At 43.5% G+C, this 24183-nt stretch overlaps 2 protein-coding genes across 6 annotated transcripts in view; one reads left to right on the plus strand and one right to left on the minus strand.

The window, feature by feature from the left end:
* On the plus strand, window positions 1-16594 carry DFFA (DNA fragmentation factor subunit alpha). 2 transcript variants are annotated; one of them, XM_008522106.2, is made up of 6 exons: window positions 1-356; window positions 2136-2297; window positions 3520-3662; window positions 7324-7513; window positions 7735-7886; window positions 8684-10044. In XM_008522106.2, exons 1-6 carry the CDS (start codon window positions 221-223, stop codon window positions 8903-8905), a joined length of 1005 nt encoding a protein of 334 aa, XP_008520328.2. In that variant the 5' UTR covers window positions 1-220; the 3' UTR covers window positions 8906-10044. The 2 variants fall into 2 exon arrangements, with proteins under 2 accessions (XP_008520328.2, XP_070466964.1); XM_070610863.1 differs by lacking the exon at window positions 8684-10044 and adding an exon at window positions 14440-16594 and having other exon boundaries at window positions 150-356.
* Window positions 14879-24183, minus strand: part of CENPS (centromere protein S) — a 16328-nt gene continuing 7023 nt past the window's right edge. The window contains exons 4-6 of one of the 4 annotated variants that reach the window (XM_070610865.1): window positions 23532-23598; window positions 21381-21555; window positions 14879-15161 (exon numbers count right to left, since the gene is read on the minus strand). In XM_070610865.1, the coding sequence (XP_070466966.1) occupies window positions 21415-21555; window positions 23532-23598 (208 nt within the window). In that variant the 3' untranslated portion in view covers window positions 14879-15161; window positions 21381-21414. Of the gene's footprint in view, window positions 15162-16188; window positions 16350-21380; window positions 21556-23531; window positions 23599-24183 lie in introns of those variants that run through there. The other 3 variants (XM_008522107.2, XM_070610864.1, XM_008522109.2) reach the window with 3 other exon arrangements.

Raw genomic sequence — 24183 nt, forward strand, 5'->3', positions numbered from 1 at the left:
GTCGGCTTTGAACCCAAAGACTACAGCTCCCGGCATGCCATCGGGGCCCGCACGTGATTAGTGGCAATTAGAACTACATCTCCCTGCGTGCCTTGGCCCCACGCGTGGTTTGCTTCAGAGAAAACTACATCTCCCGGCAGGCTGCGGGGTGGGGGGCGGGGATCGTCCGCGCCCAACCTCTCCGAGTTCGCCGGGTCAGTCAGGTGCCACCCTGAAGAGGATGGAAGTGGTTGGGGACGCCAGTGGTTCGGAACCCGGCGAGATCCGGGCTCTGAAGCCGTGTCTGCTGCGCCGCAACCACAGCCGCGAACAGCACGGCGTGGCGGCCTCCTGCCTCGAGGAGCTGAGGAGCAAGGGTTGGCGCGGGACTAGGGGTGGGAATTCTGGGGGCGGGGGCCGGGGCCGAGTGGAGCCGGGCCGGGCGAGGGTGTCAGGCGGGGACAGAGCGGGCTCAGGAGAGGCGCCTTGGGGATTCTTGTAGCTCGAGTGGAGCCCTGGGTCAGAGATGACTCACGTGGGTATAGCGATTTACAAGTTTCAGAGCGTTTACGGGCCCTTTCCCTTAATTTATCTCGTGGGAGACTCGTAGTGGTGGAAAGGTGGACGGGAAGCGATATGCAAATTAAGACACACTCGACCTAGTTGTCTGTTTAAGATCACTCCGATTTTGGACCAAACCCAGCCCAGTGTATTCCTGTCGCTCGGGCTCTCTAAGGTGGTACCGGGCCCGCAGCTGAGCCCGTGGCAGGTCCCTGTGCGGTAAAGAGGAGCTGCTGCCCATCATTCTGGAGGTCCAGGCGGGACGAGTGTTGTGAGTGACCGAGTTGACAAAAATTCTGAGCCCCGTAGTGTTACCAGCTGCTTGCCCTTGCCCTTAACCGTCTCTCCGCCCTCAGTTTTCTCGTTGCAAAGTCGGTGTATTTCCAGCCCTGCTTCACAGGGTTGTTGGAATTCTCGAAGACGATATATTCAGATGATTTACAAGTTCTTAGCCCGCAGCAATAAACTGTTTATCCAAAGAAGTGCTGCGGGCTAAACATGTGAGCCATCCCCAGGCATGGAGTCGGGGTGTGTGCCCGTGTTCCATGCTTCCTCCCAGTCCCCAAGCCCCAACAGACATCAGACAGAAGTCTTCCAGGGACCCAGGAGCAGCCAAAGCTCTCGGAAAGTTTCAGTGACATGGCTTTGCCGTCTAAGTGTTTACATTTTTTCCTTGGCATGAGGGTGCCTTACTGTCCCTTCACGGCATTGGCTGGACGCGCTTGGCACAGAGGCTTGTGTTGGTGCCTGTGTTTCTGGAGCTCAGCCTCCTCAAGGCTTCTGTTCTCTTGGGTGGCAGACAACATTGCCCAGCCATACTTGCGGTCTCTGAGCTCCCTCTCTGCTTGCTCTAGTCCCACTAACATTTTGGGCATTGCCATCACTAAATGCGATGGTACAGACCCACCTTGGACAAAGCCTCTTGCCCAGTGATAATAAAGATGGAAAGCTACTGATACAAACTTCTGCTTCTCTTATTTTTTCCTATGGGTTAGAAAGACTACAAAGAAAAATACTACAGAAAACAAAAAGTATTTCCTTTTTTCTTTTCTAAAATTTTCTTTCTTTCTTTTTTTTTGACATTTGCCACATAAGACAATTTTAGATGACCACTGAGGAAATGAATGAAAGACTGCTTGTTCTCAGGGAATCAAATCAGACTTCGGTTTGTTGTTCATCCAAGTAAAGATTCAAGTGCCTCCTAATGCAGGTATAGAGTAGCTGGAGGAAACACATTTTCAAGAGTCAGACTGTGTGGGTTTAAATCCCAGCTCCGCCACTTACTGTGTGACCTTGGACAAGTTACTTAACCTCTCTGAACCTCGGGTTCGACATCTGTAAAATGAGACTAACAATAGTACCTACATTATAGGATTGTTACAAGATTAAATACTGTATATGAAAAGCTCTTAGAACAGTTTCAGGCACATGATAAGTGTTATGTTAGTGCTAGTAGTAGTGGTTGTTATTGTAGTTATTACCTACCAGGAATTTTTCTAGGTTCTGGGTGGTGGGGGACACACATTGAGAGTGCAAGGACAGATGTAATTTCCTTATGGATACTGGTCAATTGCCAAATATTTTATTCCTCTCAGCCTGTGACATTCTGGCCATTGATAAGTCCCTGGCTCCAGTCACCCTGGTCCTGGCAGAGGATGGCACCATAGTGGATGATGACGATTACTTCCTGTGCCTACCTTCCAATACTAAGTTCGTGGCATTGGCCAGGAACGAGAAGTGGGCATACCACAATTCAGGTAAGAAGTGCCGGCCATATATGAAATGATCCATCATGATTCATTTTCCTGCGCAGGCACCTGGTTGCTGTTTGTCTGGCTGTTTAAGCATTTATGCGGCAAACTTTTACCTTCTTATGCCAGAAGTGGTGCTGAGTCTGGGGGGCAGAGGGTGAAGAGGAATGAGAATAACTGACAGCGACTAAAATGCAGCACGGCAGAGATCGGTGCTGCAGGTAGGGTCAGGCTGCCTGACCCGAATCCTGGCTCTGCCATTTACTAGCCAGGTGACCTTGGGCAGATTACCTAACTTCTCTGCCTTATTGACGTAAGTGTAGTACCAGCCTCCAAGGGCAGTCGTAAGGATACTAGAACTTAGTACATATCAAACCACAGTCTCTCAATACTACTGACGTTTGGGGCCAGCGAATTCTTTGTTGTGGGGGGACTGTCCTGTGCATTGTAGGATGTGTAGCAGCATCCTTGGCCTTTGCCCACTAGAAACCAGTAGCATCTCCTCACCCCAACTGTGACAACCAAAAATGCCTGCAGACATTGTCACATGTTTCCTGGGGGGCAAAGTCTCTCCCAGTTGAGAACTACTAATAAAAAGCATTCAGATCTTACCTGGCTCGTGGTGAGAACTTGATAAGTGTTACCTGTCACCATCATCATCACTGGAGATAGAAAGGGAACTAATATTGATGAGCAAGGATCAAAGAGCTGAAGAAGTATCTTAAGGAACGTGCTCATGCCACTAAACTGAGGAAGTCACCCTGCAGCAATGGCTCTCTAGCCACCAAACAGTGGCTGCAGCTCCTCCAATCGAGGATAAGATCAATCCCCAAGCACAGGAGAAGTGCTGATGAGAATGAATGTTTTAGGATACAAAAGCAGGACACAGCCGGAGACACACCAACTAACCTAAAGGACAGTGTGGCAGGATCCCGGGATGCGTGACCGTACACTGGGTTGAAGTGGCTTGCTTTCCATAAAAGAATAAAGAGCGGTTTCACTCAGAAATACAGTGAAGATGGAAGAAGAGGGAGAATGAAGGTCCTACGTGGGGACTGGCTTCCCCACGAATCCTTGAGAAAAAGTGCTCACTTCTCTATTGAAACTATTCTAAATGGTCAGTCAGAAGTATGTGCAGACATCCTCGAGGTCTGTGTGTTGGGGGAGGAGGTGAAAACAGCACTTCAAGGTAATCTGACTGTGACTGGCATTTTCTCCCACAAATCAGATGGAGGTACGGCTTGGATTTCCCAAGAGTCCTTTGACGTAGATGAAACAGACAGTGGGGCAGGGTTGAAATGGAAGAATGTGGCCAGGCAGCTGAAAGAAGATCTATCCAGCATCATCCTCCTATCAGAGGATGACCTCCAGGTAAGTCTCCTCCACAGCTCGCGGCCACGCGCGTCTGGCTCTGCCACCCCCACCACCTCCTTAACCTTCTTTGTTTCCATGTCAAAATAATTTCATTACTTGTTAATTTTTAAATAATTCTTAGATGACAACGAAGATTCTTCATTTCGTAATTCTCTCACCTAGAGTAGGAATTTTTCAACGCTTACCCTGCATCAAAATCACCTATGGAGCTTCTTGTAAAATACAGATGACCAGGCCCACTGTGGGGGTCAAAGAGGTACTCACGAAGGGTGTGGGGTTGGAGTAGCCGGATTCAGTCCCAGCTCCATCACGACGACTTTGAGCCAGGAACTTAGCTTCTCTGTTTATGCGTCCTCTCCAGTAAAATTGGGATAAAAAACAGTGTGTGTTAATTGAAAAATATATTTATGGAGCTCCTGCCCTGTGCCTGGCATGGTTCTCTATAATGGAGTACAGAGGTGAACAAGCCAGACACAATCCCTGCTCTAACAGAACTCACATTCCAGTGAAGCAGACAAAACCAGAAGTGTATCAGACAGTGTGGTATGCTGAGAGTGATGGGGCTGCCCTAGATTGGAGGATCGAGGAAGGTCCCTTCAAGGAGGTGACCTTTTGGTTATTTATTAAACTTAGAAATTTATTTTGATGGGGCTGGCCCGGTGGCGCAGCAGTTAAGTGTGCACATTCCGCTTCGGCGGCCCGGGGTTCGCCGGTTCAGATGCCGGGTGCGGACATGGCACTGCTTGGCACGCCATGCTGTGGTAGGCATCCCACATATAACGTGGAGCAAGATGGGCATGGATGTTAGCTCAGGGCCAGTCTTCCTCAGCAAAAAGAGGAGGATTGGCAGCAGTTAGCTCAGGGCTAATCTTCCTCAAAAAAAAAAAAAAGCAAAGAAATTTATTTTGAATAAATACTATGAATACATTCACATGGTTCAACATCCAAGAGGTATAGAAGGAAATAGTTAGCCAAAAAGTGAAAACAACCCAAATGTCCATCAACTGAGGAAGAGATAAATAAAATGTGGTATATCCAAACAAAGGAATATTATTCAGCCATAAAAAGGAATGAAGTATTAATACATGCTGCAAGATGGATAAACCTTAAAAACATTATGCTAAGTGAAAGAAGCCAAACATGAAAGGCCACATATTTATGATTATATTTATATGAAATGGTGGGAATATGCAAATCTGTAAAGACAAGAGATAGATCAGTGGTTAACTAAAGCTGGGGCTGTGAGGAGCTTTGAGGAGAAATAGGGAGTAACTGCTAATGGGTATGGAGTTTCTTTTGGGGATGATGAAAATGTTCTAAAATTGACTGTGGTAATGATTGCACAACTCTGTAAGTATGCTAAAACCCACTGAATTGCACACTTTAGATGGGTGAATTGTATGGTTTGTAAATTATATCTTAATAAAGCTGTTTGGAAAAAAAAGATATACAGGAAAAGTCTAACTCCTGTCTCCAGTTACCCACGTTTCCCTTCCTGGAGACAACCAATCTGTCAGTCTCCCATTCCAGAAGTATTTTATATACAAACAATTTTCTCTTCTTCCCCTAAATTGCACAAATGGAAGCATATCTATTCTGTTTTCGAAGAAATATTTGGAGAGTATTCCAGATCAGTATATAAAAGACATCCGTGTTCTTTTTTTACCACTGCATAATATTCCAGTTTGTGCATGTACCATGATTTATATAATGAGTCTCCTCTACTGGTGGACATTTGGGTTGTCATCAGTTTTGCTATTCCAGGCAGTGCTGCCCAACTTAGACCACTGTCATTTTGCCCACATGCTTGTCCATAGAATAAATTCATAGAAGTGTAGTTGGTATAGGTTGGTAAGTTCCCAAGAGGTGACGATTAAACTGAGAGCTGAAGGACAAGCTCGAGCCTGTCATGGAAAGATTGGGGCCAGAATGTTCCAGGTAGAGGGAAGGCAGAAGCAAGCTTGATTTTTTTCTCTAAGAAACAGAAGGGGCTTATGAGATCCCTTCCCATCCCAACAGACTGGCATATTATAAAATACCCTTGGAATGAGGAGCACAATAGACCTTACCAAAACAGGGACATCAGAACGTAAGTGAGCCTGGGGCCTGACAGCTAGGCTCCATAGGGAAGTTTAGGACCTTAAAGGGAACTTGCAGAGGCTGCCACGGTAGGAAAAAGAAAGGTACCCCCATCACGAGGACTGGGCAGTGAGAACAGATGGGAGAGAAGGGAAGAGCATGAGGATCAGTTACACAGGGTCCTGAGGATTAGAAAGAAGACCGACTGTGATTCTTGGGAAGTTACTAACTTCTCATCTTATTTTCCTCATCTGTAAAATGGGGGGTGATACTAGGACCTACCTCATAAGGTTTGTACCTCTTGAATTTTGAACCTTGTGAATATATGGTTACTTGTTTGAAAATTGAAAATAACTTAAAAAGTCACCTCCTCCAAGAGGCCTTTCCTAACCTAGAGTAGCCAGCCCTCCCTGTCACTTCTCTTCTAAGGGTTTTACACATGTTTTCTCCTTGATACACAGTAAGTGCTCAAGAAATGCAAGCTTTTCTTATTGTAGTTTTTATAAAGCTCCATAGCGACTCTAAAGTGCAGCTCAGTTTAGAATCGCTGTCCGAGAGTTCCAACAGTTTGATCTTTCTCTTATGAAGACTATTTTTAATCTAGTCCTGTATATGCCACAAGAGTGAGCCTTCTTAAAAGTTATTATCCTTATAGCAGATTTAGGATATAGTATTTGAGGTCTCCCTTATTTCACAGGTTCAACATGTTATTAAAAGCTGAGTATAGTTTATAATTTAAAAATGGAGTCTTTTATTTACTTATTTATTTATTTATTGAGGAAGATTAGCCCTGAGCTAACATCTGTGCCCATCTTCCTCTTTTTTTTATATGGGACCCCTGCCACAGCATGGCTTGACACGCAGTGTGTAGGTCCGCACCCGGGATCCAACCGGCGAACCCCAGGGCCGCCCAAGCAGAACATGCGACCTTAACCACTGCACCACTGGGACGGCCCCCAAATAGAGTCTTTTAAAGCTATGAACATGTATAATAAAAATGTTTAAGTTAAAATCATTAGAGAAACGTTTGCTTAAAACACCCTCCTGTTGATTCATTATATAAATGATCATATACCTCCTCCTTTATATTCTGTACAATTGGGTTTTTTAATATCCAGATTTTCTTTTGGGGCTGGCCCCATGGCTGAGTGGTTAAGTTTGCGCGCTCCGCTGCAGGCAGCCCAGTGTTTCGTTGGTTCAAATCCTGGGTGTGGACATGGCACTGCTCATCAAACCATGCTGAGGCAGCATCCCACGTGCCACAACTAGAAGGACCCACAACGAAGAATATACAACTACGTACCTGGGGGCTTTGGGGAGAAAAAGGAAAAAATAAAATCTTAAAAAAAAAAAAACTATTTTCTTTTGTTTTTAATGAGGCACTAAGGCATCATTTTCCTAATTTTTTCACTAGAGGAAAACTGAAAAAATTACATGCCTCTCTTGACTCTTAGGCAACTGTGGTAGGTAACTTTGGGAAACAGATGAAGTGAGTCTCTGAAATTGGTATGTTTGAGAGATAGAACACCATGTTTAGAAAGTACTTTTAAGTTTCTTAAAGTCCGTATTTGTTTGTTAGGTGCTCATTGATGTTCCATGTTCAGACCTGGCTCAGGAACTATGCCAAAGCTGTGTCACAGTCCGGGGGCTCCAGAACACCCTCCAGCAGGTACTTGACCAGAGAGAGGAAGCCCGTCAGTCCAAGCAGCTCTTGGAGCTTTACCTCCAGGCTTTGGAGAAGGAGGGCAGCGTCTTGTCAAAGCAGCAAGGTAGGACTCATTGGCTGGGGGAGCTACACTGAGAGCTCAGTGCCTGCAGAGCCTTTCTTTGAGAGAGAACCAAATGTTTGTAATGTAGTAAAAACAGTGAAGCCACAGCTGCTGGCATCTTGAGATGTTTCTATCTTGCCCGACTGATTACTCTGGCTGGTGGTTTGTGTGGTTGTATGTTTACATGGTGTGCTGAACTCCATCTCACGTCTGCTTTTCAGAGTCCAAAGCTGGCTTCAGTGACGAGAGCGATGCAGTTGACACGGGTCTTAGCAGAGAGAGCTCCTCTGAAACTGCACTTACGAGCCAGCTCCTCACTGCACTGAAGGAGAAGCCTGCTCCAGAGCTGAGTCTCTCTAGTCAGGATTTGGAGGTGGGCAAGGACCAGGGCCCCTGAACTGCAGAGAACTGCCCTGAACATCCCTCGGAGGTGTAGTGTTGCCCTGCAGAGGCACGTGTAGGATTTTTTTCACCTCTGCAGACCCTGAACCATAGTTACCAATCATAGCTACTATTATACACCAAGGCATTTGGAAACATCTCATTTAATCTCAAACAAAATGGCTTAAACAAAATGGATGCATTCCCTCAGATCATCAAAGATTATTCTCTGGTCCAAAGTGGGTAATGAAATGACTAAACCTGACAGGGAGGAATAGGAGGGCTCAAGCTTCTGAGATGGCTTCTGGTTCTGTCAGTGGTGAAAGAAGATCCATAGTCAATCAAGGCACATAAAACATCACAGGGAAAGGCACACCTGAGGGGCTCATCTCATGCTGGCAGTTAAGACCAGGGAACTAGAAGCTTGACGAAAAGAACTTGTCCGAGTGGGTGCTATTTCTTATTCTTCATCCTTGTCCATGTCCCAAGCACCTCCCCATTGTAGCTAGAAGGGAAGGAAACTGTATGGACTTCAGCTTGGCTAAATTTCCTGTAAGTGGAGGACTTTTTATTTGCTCCAATAAACTTCTTTCTAAAGATCCTTTCCTGTTAGTGTTGTAGGGTAAGAAAAGGGCGAAGACAATTTAATATGAAAGAGCCCTGGCATTTCAGCATAAAGACATAACATAAGCTGATATTGCCTCATCTCGCTCCCCTAAGAAAACCATGAGAGCAGCAGCTGAGGAGAGCAGAGGCGGTGGTTCTCAATGGTTCTTATTCTTGCCACAGCTGGTTACCAAGGAAGACCCCAAAGCATTGGCTGTTGCTTTGAAGTGGGATATAAAGAAGACGGAAACTGTTCAACAGGCCTGTAATCAGGAACTAAGCCTGCGCCTCCAGCAGATACAGAGCCTGCATTCTCTCAGGAATATTTCAGCAAGGAAGAATTCGCTGCCTGGAGAACTGCAGAATCCTAAACGAGCTAAACAAGACCCCACAGAGTATAGCTGAAAATATGCCCAAAAAACCCCCGTGACCTTGTTTTTAGTTGTCAGTAAATGCATTCAGCCTAGTTATTTCACTTACCTACCACTCCACTCCCTGCCTTGGAGTCGGTTCTCCTGGAACAGGCTAAAAGACTAGCCTCCTGCCTCCTCCAGATTTCAACATATGCCCTTCCACCTGTTTTAAATGATATGGCTGCATTAACAATGCCCCACCTCTTCTGATAACATGTTCTTATGTTCTCTGTTTAAAGGTAATTGTGGAGTGAAAAGAAAGTGTCATATTGAAGACTCAGTATTCTTGTTCTAAAGCTAGAAATGCAGAATTTTAAACAAATGATAGGGAACGTGACAGTGTGTCGATTATGGCCACAAACTTCTTTCCCAAGTTAATGAATTTTTTTGTTTGTTTGTTTAAAGGCTCATATTAAGTTTGCTCATATTAAGTAGGGACACACTGAGAGTCTAATTCACCATCTCTAATATCTAATTCAGTATTGTGAAATTATATCTGTTACCACTGTGAAACTCTTTTCAGTTTTCTAATATGTTTTATCAGCAGGGGGTATGAAAGGTCATTAAATTGATTTCCATGCAGTATGACTTGAAGTCTCTCTCGGTGCAGAGCAGAGACTTCTGGTTTCTATACCTCCTATTTCTGTACAAACTTGTTCTTCAGGTTTTGTAATCTACCAGACGGTCTCCTTGCAGAGAATAGGTAATTAGTTATCATTGACTTATTTGACTTTTTTTAAGCATGCTTAGAGGAAAACAGAAGGCTAGTAAGAGATACATGGGCTAATTATTAAAGAAATACAACAATAAGTCCTGGAGTGAGAGTGGAGTGCAGAAAGCAAACAGAACAAAATAACTGTTTCCTTCTCCTGTCATCATCAAGGACAGCTTGGATCTACTCAGCATCCTTTTCCTAATGCCTTATGCCATTGGTTCTCACTTATTAGCCATAATATTTTCTTTTTTAATAGCACATTTTTTAATGCCTCCTTAATTATCCTAAATGAAAGCCAGAGCTGATAACCTGCCTATATGCATACTTTCAAAAGCACTGACATAGTACCCCAAATGTACTATCTCAGAAGAAGCAAAAGGAAAATAATTTCCAATAAAATGGCATGTATCTCAGTATGTCACTGTCTGGACACGACTATACCAAAGGCACGAAGAAGGTGTAGATGATTGCACTTGCACACTGAATTACGGTGAATTTGACAGGCAGCCAGGCACAGGTGTGTAGTGATTCTCAACTCAAATACCACAAGCAAGCGTTGGCATTTATAGTGAGATTTCCTAAATTGGTGAAGTTCTGAACAAAATAACATACCTATCCTTGATTTACAAGGTAGCTGCATTCTTGAAAAATCTAGGGAACATTGAAACTGGAAAAAAATACTCTGTGATTATACATAAAACAGAACTGGGTTTCAGGCTAAGATAATTTGGAACAGGTTTTCATCCATATAAATGTCCAGCATGACATTCAAAAGTCACGCGGGACATGGGATGATATCTCTCTTTGTGGAGTTGTCCTGTGCATTGCAGGAGGATGAGCATCCCACCTCCTATGCCCACCTGCTCAATGCCAGTAGCAACCTCCAGGTATTGAGATAACTAAAACCATCCCCACACATTTTCAAAATGCCCCTGGAGGGGCAGTGATGCTGGCTGAGGATTTTTATGGCAGTTTGCAGTTTGCTGTGTGCTAGCACCTACCACATTGGAGCCTCACAAAACTGAGTGAGCTAGGCAGGGTGTGGTTTGTCGCCTCTCGTTCTATACATGAGCAAGGTTGTGCTCAGCAAGGGTCAGTGACTTGCTTCATGCACAAGGCTAATTGGAGGGCCAGGATTCAAAGGCAGGTCTCTGCTTCTAATTCCAGGGCTCTTTCTACTTCTTTGTATTTTCTCTTAGGTTCACACACACTTTTCTATTCTACATCCAGATCACTGGTTTTGTTGTACCAGTGTAATAAGTTGGAGTTGGCTCCAACTGGAAAAGGCCTACTATTTCTATAACATAATTGCCAAAAGATTTCTAACTGCAGTCATTGTGCTGGTGGTGTAAGAGAAGTGAATCAGCCTCACGACACTGTACAGTTAGCACAGTAGCAACAGAAGCTTGGATTCCAGAAATACAGAATGGTAGCTCTATTCACCAGCTACACTGATATCTCCATCTTTGCCCTACTGAATTTAATGTTTTCTTAAATTATTTCAGTTCAGTTGACTGGCCTGGGTGTTGGTATTGGTATTGGTATTGTGTCCTTGAAACAAACCCACCAAGAGCCCCAGCTGCACAGGATAAGGGAAAAAGTACTATAGGTTTTGGAGTGAGACAAACCCACACTGAGTCTAACCTTATGGGACCTTGTTTTCCAAAAATGAAAGGTTAACCTAAAGCCCCAAGGTTGAAAGGGTTAAATGAAGTATGAGGAAGAGCAGAGTATCTAGTACATAGTAGACTATAGAGAGTGGTTCCCTTTCATCTCCCCAGGGGCAGAGAGATGTGTCCTTAGGAGGCTCCTTATCTATGGGTCTGTAGAGCAAAGACCTGAGTCTGCAAACTCTAGCCCAAATGTGTAGTGAGAGCAATTGCAAACACGTTATATTGCCCCTGGTACCATTTACCTTCCTTACACCACTGTGCCTCTAGGCCTTCTAGAACAGAAATGTAGCAGCAGAGCAATATGTCTAAAAATAGGAGAGAGAGCCGGGCATGCCTGTTCTTATGGTAGGAGAGAAGAATGTCAAAGAAAACAGCTGGGACTAATGAACTCTACATTAGCCATATTCCATCCTTTCAACTCAAGTCAAATGTCGGTCCCCATTAGGCAACTGGCTTTGACAGGAGCTGTGCTAATTACCACTTACCAACCTTTAATTTCTGGGTAAAAGCAAAAGGAAAAAAACTAATGGATTTTTCATTTTCCAGAGAGAAAGGAATAAAATAATAATAGTCTGCAAAAAAACCTGCATTAATTATGAGAATTATTAATGTTCCTTTCTTAACCAGATTGTTTAGCTGTTTAATTTCCTAATTATCTATTCTTTTTGTTTTTGCCTTCAGAGTTTTACCATTTTATTTGAGAGTTTGGCCTTAAATTATTTTGGCTGTGTCTTACATGAGGTTTTTAAGGACCTTGGAAATGATCTAGTCTGAACAACGACCCACTGCCTGAGTCCTCTACCTGGCTGCCAGTGGGGTCCTCCATCCTGTTTGAAAGCCTCCAGTGAAGGGACAGACTCGCTCCTCAGGAGGTACCTGAATCTTTAGATGGCAGAACCTTAAAGTTAGCTATTTGCTTGAACTAAATCAGACACATGCAATTACAAGGAAGTGAACCAGTAAGTTAAGGCGTAGATACTGGATTTTCTTCATATTTTCCAATAACATGTTACAAGAACTATCACCAAAAATATTCTAGCTTTTTCTCCAGGTTATAATTATTTTAATAGGATAAACACATGTATTTTTTGATCATTTAATTATTTAACGATAAATGGAAAGGATAAATTGTTTTTATTAGGGTTAGGAGAAGCTGGAAAGAGTGGGTTGCCCAGCCATCCTTTGCCTCTTCCTTTCTAGTCTAGAAACAGAAAATTTCCTTCAGCACCTAAATGACTTTTGTTCTTCTGCTTTGTTGGGAATGGGATCCCTCTCTCTACTGAGGCAGCTACAATTATTAAGATATGGGTTTATCCCTTCAGCAGGTGGGGTAAATCAAGTCGTTTAAGTATCAGCTGTAAGCTGTAAGTTAAGTATCTGCTTTTACCCAGAAATCAACTTCCTGCTCTGAGTTTCCTAAAGCCGGGAATGGTTTGCTGTCAGCCCTGAAACAGGAATACTACGAAGGGTTTTCTGTCGAATGCTTATGTCACGCTCAATTCTTCCTCAGCAGTTAAGGATCTATTTTGGTGACAATTACTAGAAATAAATGCAAGAGAATGAATTAGAAGTTGTAGTCCTGATGTCCCAGATCTACACATTTGACTATATTGAACTACAGAAAGGTAGACTTTAAGAAAAGTCTACCAAAAACCTAATGGTAGGAAATTACCCTAATTTACTCATTTTACCCTAATTTATTAATCATTAGCATATTAATCTAGTCTAACACACAGTTGATGCCAGTTAATATTTTATTAAGTCCCCTGAACTAAGGTAGGCTTAGACTTGATGGATTTCCTAGCAGTATCATTAGTATAGCCTCATTATCCTTCAGATATTATGTAGTTAAAAGTTAAAGTGCCCAATCTTAAGGACTATGTATGTACGACCCCAACTTCAACTGAAAAACAATGAGCATGCTTTTCTTCTAGAAAAACCATAAAACACAAAGTCCTGAAGGTTAGCTAGCCTTTCAGGCAGGCATCTTCCACCAGTGCACTGACCCACTTACTAGTCTCTTAAAGCTGCTGTGTTTGGAAATGTGGATGCTATTAAGGCTCTTCCATCATATTATACTTTACTCAGCTAGTAATTATGAATATGAGCTCAGCTCTGCAGAAAACAGAATGGAACGGTCAGCAGTCATACTCTGTGAGCCTGTTCCCCTAGTGTCCAGAGAAGAGAATAGTATTACAGTGTCCTTCAGCCAGCCTTTGCTGGTTTTCCCAATATTAGGCATGACTCTCAGAAACTTTCCATAACTCCAGGTGTAAATCTCTAAGCTTTAAAGTTTAGCATCTAAAAACCTCACACTGGAAGTCTTCTTTAGAGTCTGTGATTCAAGAATCATAAACAATATGTGTAATGAAGCAAGGATTTCAGTGCTATGGGGAATTAAAATTTGATTAGGGTTTTGAAACTGAGCAACTTGTTTACTCCTAATTTCACTTGAGCAGATCAAAATCCTGGTCCACATGGGACTCGACAATTGCTCTGCATAATATCACAGAAAAAGGAATTCCCCCCTCATTTAACCATTATTCACGGTTATTTCTGTGGGAAATTACTGAGGAATAGGTAAACATAACAATTATACACAAAATACATATCAACACATACAGATCTGTCTCCGAACAAAGTCCAGGTCCTGTGACGCTGAAGGTCCTTGTAGTAGCTGAAGCCACCAGGCTGCAGGCCCGGCACCAGCACTGCTGACTGCATTTGGTTTGAAATAAACCTGAAGCTCTCATCCATGAAAAGAATCATAACAAATTAGTATTAACTTACTAATTAAAAATACCATAGGTATTTTATAACAGCAGGTTCAAGTGTAACTTTTATAAGCATGTCAGCATGATGTCTGTTTACTAGCATGACATTTGTTTTTAAATTAATTTTAGCTAAAACATGAGGCATAATCATTTTGCTCTCTGAACACAACGTTAAAAATTTGCTTTTAATATGAAGGAAATATTTTTTACATTAGACAATTTATATCAAAATAACCTGAAATAAGATGTTATTCCAAATTCTTAAATACGTAGCCTTTAGCTTTTTTTAAAGATTGGCACCTGAGCCAACATCTGTTGCCAATCTTCTCTTTCTCCCTTTTTCTTCTTCTTCCTCTCCCCAAAGCCCCCCAGTACACAGGTGCATACTCCAGTTTCGGGTTCCTCTGGTCGTGCCATTCGGGACACAGCCCCAGCATGGCCAGATGAGCAGTGCCACATCCGTGCCCAGGATCCAAACCGGCGAAACCTGGGGCCACCAAAGCAGAGCACAGGAACTCCACCACTTGGCCACTGGACCGGCCCCACCTTTAGCTATTTTAAATCAAAGAAAGGGAGACAAGGGCAGAACAACTTCCAAGCACATAATGAAGGTGGAAGGAAAGCTCAGTGGCTGCATTGAGTACCATATAGCAAAAACCACAAAAATCTTTATCTAAAATATTCACTTTGGGTTCCAAATTACTCAAGACACTCAGTATTGGGTGTTATTGGAGTTTAAATAAAAAATACTTTTCAGATTACATGGGAAAAAGAAGACAACTGCATAAAGAAGAAAGACCATGGCTGCTTAATACATTTTATTCAGATCCATCGCTATACTTCACTGGAGTAACCATGGGTGGAGCTTTATTTGCAGGAGGAGAAGGTCTTCCAAAAGAAATTCTTGCAGGGCATTTTACCTCGGGGCGTGGACCGTTGAAGGGGCGGGTCTTCCTGCCGTCTGGACACCTCCCTGGCTTCTCCCATGAAGGGCGCTCCGCTGCCCTGGGAGGTCCACTCGTCGTACCACCAAGCAAGGAAAGTCAACAGGCTGTTTTTCTTTATTTCTGCCACTTCCTGCATATGCTTTTAAAAAGAACCAGAGGACAAAGGAAAGAACAATCAACCATCTGGCTCAACCAGCATTAAAGATACATAATTTTTTCCTTTAAAAAAAAAGATGCACCAGAATAAATCACATTTCCATTTAAAGGATGAGAAAGAGAACACCTTAACGAAACTGCTCTAATTAGAGAAAAAGAAAAGTTGAGAATTTTCAATCAAGGAAAAAAACTGCTTGTTTTGCCCATAATCTTGGCTGAGATCCTTAATTAGAAGAGGTCAGGAAATCTATCGTTTTCCCCGACAAGGGACTAGCACCTACGAAGACCCGGAGGTGGATCAGGCTAATTTAGCTTGGTTTTCCCATCTCTGGTCCTAACTCCTGGTTGTCCACAAATTGCTCTTCAAGACAGAGCAGATTGAGATATTAGATTCTGGTCTTTCAAACTCCTTAGAAAGCTTTCTGTCTGATGATAAATGGCTTGTCTGAAACTCATCTGGTAATTTCAGAGAAAAATCCATTTTTAATGGTCAACTTTATGTACTCTTTCTTGGACCTTTTTCAAAATGGAAAATAGAGAAAAATAAATCACCTCATGAAGTTACAAATTCTCACAATGGAAAATGTAATGATGTCAATTAATCTGAGCCAGTGAGAACATGTACTGTATATATAAATTAAGATTCTAGAAGTATGTGTGACTAATATGGCAGTGGCGGCTCCATGATTGCACTGCAATAGACTGATATAATCACTTAACATTTCAAAGACTAGCAGATGGAGATGGCCAGCATGAAGAAGCTCTGCTTCGCGTTTCAGAGCTTTCTAACAGACTTCCTAGGTTGGGACAACTGAACGTAAACGAGAACCAATGGACATCACCGTACCACAGGGCAGCCAAGGAGAGCACTACAAAGATCAGCCCCGAGTCCGTTCCGTACACACCCTCGGCTGTGGAGAGGCTGGGGAATCCGCAGGCATAGCCAAATATGCCTAGGAAAGAGTCAGCCAGAGGTGGACTAGCATGTAGCCAAGTCAGAGACTACTCACCCCGCCGTCGTGGCCAGCAAGGCTGCCCTCCAGGGGAAGGGCAGCAGCGGCCCCTGCGAGGAGCAGCAGCAGCAGCAGCAGCAGGCAGAGGGGTGGTGGCATTCTGTGGGCCAACTGGCACTTCTCTCCAGCTCTGCGGCTGCGCATCTTTCTCAGCAGCCCTGAAATCAGTTTTGTGGACTTGGGCCTCTTCTTTTGGAGACTAGGGGGTATTTCCAGCTCAACCTGCAGCTGTTTATTGCATATATACATGTCTAAAGCCTGAACCCACTTCCTTACACTCAAGCAGTGACGCACACGCCTGAGCAATCAGTGCCCACAAAAGCGCCTCTGGATTGGGTTTAACCCTTCATTAAAGCCTCAGAGCTTTTCCTGTGCTTACAGGGAATTTGCTCTTACTTTGCAATGTGTGTGCACTTGCTTCTGAAGTTCTCCTTCCTCATAATTATGCCTATGGCAAGCAGGAAGCCATGAGAACAAAACTAAGTGATTTAACATAATATAAAATTAGCCTTTCTTAAAATAAAAAAAAAGGGGCCGGCCCCGTGGCTGAGTGGTTGAGTTCACGCCCTCCGCTTCGGCAGCCCGGGTTTCGCCGGTTCGGATCCCGGGCACAGACGTGGCACTGCTCATCAGGCCATGCTGAGGCGGCATCCCACATGCTACAGCTAGAAGGGCCCATAACTAAAAATACACAACTATGTACCGGGGGACTTTGGGGAGAAAAAGGAAAAATAAAATCTTAAAAAAAAAAAATTAGCCTTGGATAGGGGCCTAACATCTGAAATCCTGCCCACACGAAAGTGTGAGTGAATCTGCTACACGCAGAAGAGACAAGGAGGCAATGGGGGCCTGGGGAGACGTGCAGAGCACCCACTGCTTCCACCAGACCGCAGGCAAGGGAGACACTGCCCTCCTGCCCAGGCCTTCTCAAATTGTGACGTGTAACCCAATCGTCTTCTTAAGATTAAAATGCAGATTCTGATGCAGTAGTTACAAGGAGGGGCTGAGATTCCCACAGCTCTGACGAGCACCCAGGTGATGCTGACACTGGAGTAGCCAGGCTCAAGTCCAGTGTTTTTCAAACTGCTGCTGACCACTCACTAGCAGGTCATAAACTAGCCCTTTTGTTTTTGCTTGAGGAAGAGATTCACCCTGAGCTACCACCTGTGCCAATCCTCCTCTATTTTCTATGTGGGTCACTGTCACACCATGGCTGATGAGTGGTGTAGGTCCACACCTGGGATCTGAACCCGTGAACCCAGGCCACTGAAGCGGAGCATGCCAAACTTAACCACTAGGCCACAGGGCCAGTCCCAAAACTAGCACTTTCCTTTTTTTTTTGAATGAAATAGAAATTAGAGTGCATCAGGTGGAGTAAAGATAAATATTGTTTCGTGTGTGTGTCAGGTGTAAAACGTATTTCTTACTGAATGACCTACACTTGACCAGCTCCCAGGCTTTCTCTCCTCCTGATGCTGCTGCCACTGCTGAGAACATGAACTCCTCTGTGCTGCCTCCTGACTGCTCCTCACAGGTCTCAGTTTCAGAAGCACCCAAAAAAATGCACAGACCCTTTTCACCCAACTGTGATAGCTAGTAAAGTCTGAGACATCTACTACAAACCTACTAAAGATGACCAGCATCCAAGGCAAGGTTCCAAATGGAAGTAAAGCAACCGCAGAGGTGATGGCTCTTTCCAGAAGTGAACACTGACATTTACAGTTTTCCAAAGTTCTGTTTCATACCCCTTCACAAGGGAAATCTCAATCTTAAATTTCATTTCATCACAGGCTTGTTGTTTTAAGACCCTAGGTAAAATTGACATAGCCTGATGACCCATGGCTCATCCACTTCACGTTGCTTAGTCCTTTTTTTCTGTACCATAATTTTTTCCCTAAGACAATTCCCACAAATAGTGTTAAAATTTTTGAGATATTCTTGCAGATGAGAAATTCATGGCAGCTCAGCCAGCTTCTTATATCCTTAGTATATTTTGCAGATTTTACTCAATGGACTCATTAAACATTCTGAGCACCTAGCATATACGTAGCACTACAAGGGACCCACGCCATCCACCCCAACAGGGCGGTTACAGCCTAGCTAAGGGGCAGGATACACACTCTACAAGTGAAAGGAAAGGCCATTTTCAGGGCAGCACTAAGTGTGCCGAGGAGGGGTGTGTGCTGCAGATGGAGGAAGGTTTTTTTTTTTAAAGATTGGCACCTGGGCTAACAACTGTTGCCAATCTTTTTTTTTTTTTTTTTTCCTGCTTTATCTCCCCAAACCACCCCCCGTACATAGTTGTATATGTATATCTTAGTTGCAGGTCCTTCTAGTTATGGGATGTGGGACGCCACCTCAACGTGGCCTGAGGAGCAGTGCCATGTCCACGACCAGGATCTGAACCCTGGGCCGCCACAGCGGAGCGCACGAATTTAACCACTTGGCCACGGAGCCGGCCCTCGGAGGAAGGTTTTGTCTTATCTTACTACTGACTGTTTGCAAGGAGGTGGCAACTTATCTTAGTACTTTAAGGTGAGGGCTCTAGACTAAACTCCTGGCTTTCTCATTTAATTAACCTCTCTGTGGCCTCAGTTTCCTCATCTATAAAATGAGGATAGGGGCTAGCCCAAGGCCTAGTGGTTAAATTTAGTGCACTCGGCTTCAGTGGCCTGGGTTCGGTTCCTGGGCACAGAATCACACCAGTCGTCTGTCAGTAGCCATGCTGTGGTGGCAGCTCACATGGAAGAATTACAAAAATTTGCAACTAAACACAACTATGTACTAGGGCTTGGCGGTGGGGTAAGGAAGAAAAAGGAGGAAGACCGGCAACGGATGTTAGCTTAGGGTCAATCTTCCCCTGAAAAAAACCAAAACAAAAAGGAACTCATTGGGGCTGGCCCCTGGCCGAGTGGTTAAGTTCGCGCGCTCTGCTGCAGGCGGCCCAGTGTTTCGTTGGTTCGAATCCTGGGCGTGGACATGGCACTGCTCACCAAACCACACTGAGGCAGCATCCCACATACCACAACTAGAAGGACCCACAACGAAGAATATACAACTATGTACCCGGGGGGGGGGGGGGGGGGCTTTGGGGAGAAAAAGGAAAAAATAAAATCTTTAAAAAAAAAAACAAAAACAAAAGGAACTCAGTACTGAATTATTTTGAAAAACAAAGATTGCTTACTTTAAAGACTTTATTTTTCCTTTTTCTCCCCAAAGCCCCCCACTATATAGTTGTGTATATATATATATTTCTTTTTTTAAAGATTTTATTTTTCCTTCTTCTCTCCAAAGCCACCTGGTACATAGTTGTATATATTTCTAGTTGTGGGTCCTTCTAGTTGTGGCATGTGGGATGCCACCTCAGCATGGCCTGATGAGCAGTGCCATGTCCACGCCAGGATCCAAACCTGTGAAACCCTGGGCAGCCAAAGCAGAGTGCACGAACTTAACCACTCAGCCACGGGGCCGGCCCCAAGACTGCTTATTCTAAAGGGCAGAACTAGGACCTAGATAGAAGTGAGAAAGTGGAAGACTTCTCTACATACAGAAGAAACTTGTAACAATTAGTGTCCAATAACAGAAAGGGCTGTCTGTCCCTGGAGGAGTTCAGCAGAGCCAGGATGCAAATCTAAGTCTGTCAACCTTTGGAAAGCACAAAGTATCTATAGCTAGTCTCTAAACTCTCCTTGACCAGGAGTTTAAAGGGAGCTTATCCAAAAATGAAACTGCTAACATATGGATCTCTGACTGGAACGACTATAAGGATGGAAGGCTTTATGATTCCCATTTCTTTCACTGATATAACACACAGATGTTTTATTATCTGAGATCAAATGATTAGTTAATTGTAGCACCTGAAAATTATGAAGTTTGGATTCAATGCTTTACTGTGACTATGACTTATCCTCTCCCTTTGAGAGTTAGACTTAGGGGTATCTTTTGTGAATCATATTTCGGCATGAATGATATAAGTTCTATCCAACTACATGCCTTTTTCTCTCTCGCTCCCTCTACAGTCAGTACCCAGAATGTGAATCTCTACTGGTCAACAGATCCCGGGCACTTGGTTAACCTCTTCAAGCTTTGGTTTGCACATGAGTAAAATGGAGATAATCAGATCTATCCTGATAAAGTTGTGAAGATCCAACGAGGTACTAAATGGAGCACCCAGAGCAGTGTCTGGCACACAGAAAGGGCTGTGAGGATGCCCATCCCTTTTCTTATCCCTATTGCTCCATTAGGCAAAAGGCAAGCTCTGGACCTCTAAGAAATGCCAAAGAGAAGACAGCAGAACTGGGGCTCTCGGAAGCCTCATCTCTCACAAACTGCAACAGAGGAGACACACTGAAATGTTTTGGAGTAGTCCAGGTTTTCCTCTCAAGCAAAACTTCTGTCCAGTAGAACCACAGTTTAATTACAAAATAGCCAGAGAAAAGTCACATAAACTGTGTTTCTGGAGAAAAATTACCTTTAAAAAGTAAAAAGGATCTTTTCCAAACAGCTACCTTTTTACTTTGTGATCACAAGAGACATGGGTTTAAAAACAACATTGGTAATCAAAAGAACTAAATAAATATAGCTTTATTCATTTTTTAGGGACTGTCAGCCTGAAAAATTCTGTAAAAGAATAAGAAATAACTATAATTTTTACTTGAAAAAGTCAACCATATTTAATTGCTGACACAATTTCATTAATTGCAATAGATATAACTTCCCGTATATACCAAACACACGCCTCTTTTATGTACGTAAGACATGGGAGTATTTTGCTTAAGAGTTTCCAGTTCTCCTTTTTTTTTTTTGAGGAAGATTAGCCCTGAGCTAACATCTGCTGCCAATCCTCCTCTTTTTGCTGAGGAAGACTGGCCCTGAGTAAACATCCGTGCCCATCTTCTTTATAGATGCTTTATATGTGGGACACCTGCCACAGCATGGCGTGCCAAGCGGTGCCATGTCCGCACCGGGGATCCAAACCAGTAAACCCTGGGCTGCCAAAGCGGAACGTGCACACTTAACTGCTGCACCACCAGGCCAGCCCCTCTAGTTGTCTTTTAAACTAGCTTTTGCAGTCAATGACTTGGAGAATACAGCACAAAATGCCTCTTAGCCCTTTTTTTTTTTTTTTAAATCTCCACTCAACTCTTTAAAATTCCCTTTGTGGCAATACACATTTTTGGTGGCTCTACCTGCTGAAGGCTGCTTTTTTCCAGTGGTGACAGTTTAATTCTCACTTTCCACTACTCCAGCCTCTGCTTGCTCTGTTGAATTTTTATTTTCATCCTCTGACTTCTTTTTCTTCTTTGCTTTTCGTTCTAGGTTAAACTGAGCAATCTCTTCATTTTTCTCTGTGATATATTTTAGCTACAAAAAAAATTTAAAGAATTATATTTTTATCTGGTTGTAAAGCCATTTTATAAGCCTAAGGGGGGGAAAAATATATACCTGCTCCCAACAACTCCTGCCCAGAGAATTTGGGTGGAAAAGCCTGGGTTATATTCCTTAGACTTAAATAGAGCTTCACAATTTTTTCTGGAAGAAGGAATCAACTGCAAAAATCAACTTACTACTACTCACATATCCTACCAAATAGGTAAGAATTCCTTGAGGAAGCAAAAGAATTAAAACCTGGAGCTTGCTGAAGGCATGCCAATTACAAATACACTGTACAAAGCACAAATATAGTCAACATCTCCCCAAATCTATCCAACTAAAACTACTGAGCAACTACTGTATGCCAGATATTAGGGATACAAGGTAAACAGGACAAGGTCCCTGTCCTCAGGGAGGATTTAGTCAAATGCATAAATTTAGCTGCAACTCTTCAGTAATAAGCTTCTGTCAGATGAAAGAAATTAAGAGTCCAAAATAAAAACAATATTCTGAAATAAACAAATATGCAATAGGCAGATAACTTCCCAATTTATATTCTAAGATGTGCTGCATTGACCATTCCTTTGCAAAAGATAGAAACTGCTCACTGAAGCAGACCGAGTAACAGTTATGACACTGCACAGAATTGATGGAGAGAGAGATGTCTTTCTACTGGTACACAGCACCGCCAGGCACCGTGGCTGTTTTACTTAGGAATCATATCATCCTTAACCTTGACCCAAACTTTGGAGAAGGGATATTAGAATAGCAGAAGTAGAAAAGAGACCCAGTGGAAATAGCGTTGTTAGATGGCTAAAGTTTAGATGGCTAAGGGTTAGATGGCTAATGTTCAGCTATCAACCAGAGAGCTTCGTATTTAACTTTGGAAAGTTCCTGAATTCCAGGTGCCTGCCCTATAAAATGGGGCTGATGAGTTGTGTTATTGAAAACTCTTGGGGCCGGCCCCCTGGTCAAGTGGTTAAGTTCACGCGCTCCTCTGCAGTAGCCCAGGGTTTCGCTGGTTCGGATCCTGGGCGCGGACATGGTACCGCTCATCAGGCCACACTGAGGCGGCATCCCACGTGCCACAACTAGAAGGACCCACAACTAAAATATACAACTATGTACTGGGGGGATTTGGGGAAAAAGAGAAGAAAACAAAAAAAACAACCCTCACAGGGTGGTTATGAGGTTCAAATAATGTATGTAAAATAATACCTATAAAAGCCCCTTGGAAACTGTCAATTGCTATACAAATTCATTCATTCAACAGCTGTTTACTGAATGCCTACCGTGTACCAGGCCCTCTTCTAGGCATGGCAGATGGAGCAGGGAAGAAAGAGACAAACATCCCTGCCCTTGGGGAGCTCACATTATGGGGAGGAATGCACATTATGGGGAGGAACATAAAGTATTTTAACTGCTAGGATTAGACTAAGTCAGGAAACCTCAAAGGTGTCCCAGACCTGCCATCATGCACAGTCACTAGCCTGGGATGACCACAACATCACCTGTAAAATGAGGGCTTGGTCAAGACGACTTCTAGACTTCTTTGAAAAGAGAGAAAATGTGCTCAATGTCCTGCACACCCCAGCTGTACAGATACTCCTTCCATACCCGGCCCGTCAGAATCGGGGGCACCATAATGAAACTATCCCCATACACTAGCCTGTGACCTGTCTCTGACATCATGCTGTAAATGAAACATGGGGCCAAAGTTTTGAGATATTACAAAAAAGGCAAATTATGAAATCCAGAGAGTGCTTATTAGAAATCTTCAAATTGGCTTAGCAAGATCCATCATAATGAAAGAAAGACCATAAATTACAGGCAGGTCTGAATGGTTCAACCATCTCTCGTTTTTAATGCAAGGTGCCCTGGGGAATCACTTCATGGCTGCAAGTGATTAATTGGGAATAATGTATTCTGATGGGAAAGGGGAGTGAGGAAAGAAATTCATCTCTCACCAATGAATTACTCCTCCTGGCTAAGAGCTTCACATCTTCAGTGTTAATTGTACTTCTTTTCGCATGTCTGTAGAAAGGGCAGAAACAAGTCACCAAAATGTTTGGTATTAGTTAAAGTTTTGATGAAACACAGAAGTTCATGGTCAGACTTCAAACTAGCAAGGATCTCTAAGTAGCCTATCTTTTTGGATTAAGGTCATTAAGCAACAGTGACACAAAAACGAGTGAAGTGACTAGCCAAGATACTAATTAAATAAAGAGACTGAGAGGAAGCAGAAGCCCATCCATCCACCTCCACCTGAGGGCCAAGGTTGCCTGAAGAATGTGAGCATGGAAAGGAGTCTGGGGGGTTACACCCTTCCAAAAGTGACTTCCTCGGTCACAAAAGTCACAGTGAACACCCAGAAAAAGCAAGAAGCAGGTCAGTGTCACCTTTAGTGAAACAGAAAATGGCACAGTCTCACAGTACAAAGACAGCCTCTGCTTAAACAGACGCAGAACAGAAAACAGGGAATTTCCACGGAGCCATGGCTCCGCTTATACCAAGATCCTCCATCTCTCTCCAAGGGCTGAATTACAGGAAAAGCTCAGGCAGATGTCTCCTAATACCCCTTTCCCACCAAGGAGGCAACGCATTCCCTCAACAGCAGCT

The sequence above is a fragment of the Equus przewalskii genome, chromosome 2, assembly GCF_037783145.1.
Source record: "Equus przewalskii isolate Varuska chromosome 2, EquPr2, whole genome shotgun sequence".
Taxonomy (NCBI): domain Eukaryota; kingdom Metazoa; phylum Chordata; class Mammalia; order Perissodactyla; family Equidae; genus Equus; species Equus przewalskii.

What these genes read in the sequence shown, in the direction of transcription:
- DFFA (XM_070610863.1), top strand. Translation starts at nt 221, where the DNA reads ATGGAAGTGGTTGGGGACGCCAGTGGTTCGGAACCCGGCGAGATCCGG. An exon ending in GTGGGCATACCACAATTCAG is followed by an intron (nt 2,298 to 3,519) that starts GTAAGAAGTGCC and finishes CCCACAAATCAG; the next exon opens with ATGGAGGTACGGCTTGGATT. An exon ending in TCTCTAGTCAGGATTTGGAG is followed by an intron (nt 7,887 to 14,439) that starts GTGGGCAAGGAC and finishes CTCTCCCCAAAG; the next exon opens with CCCCCCAGTACACAGGTGCA.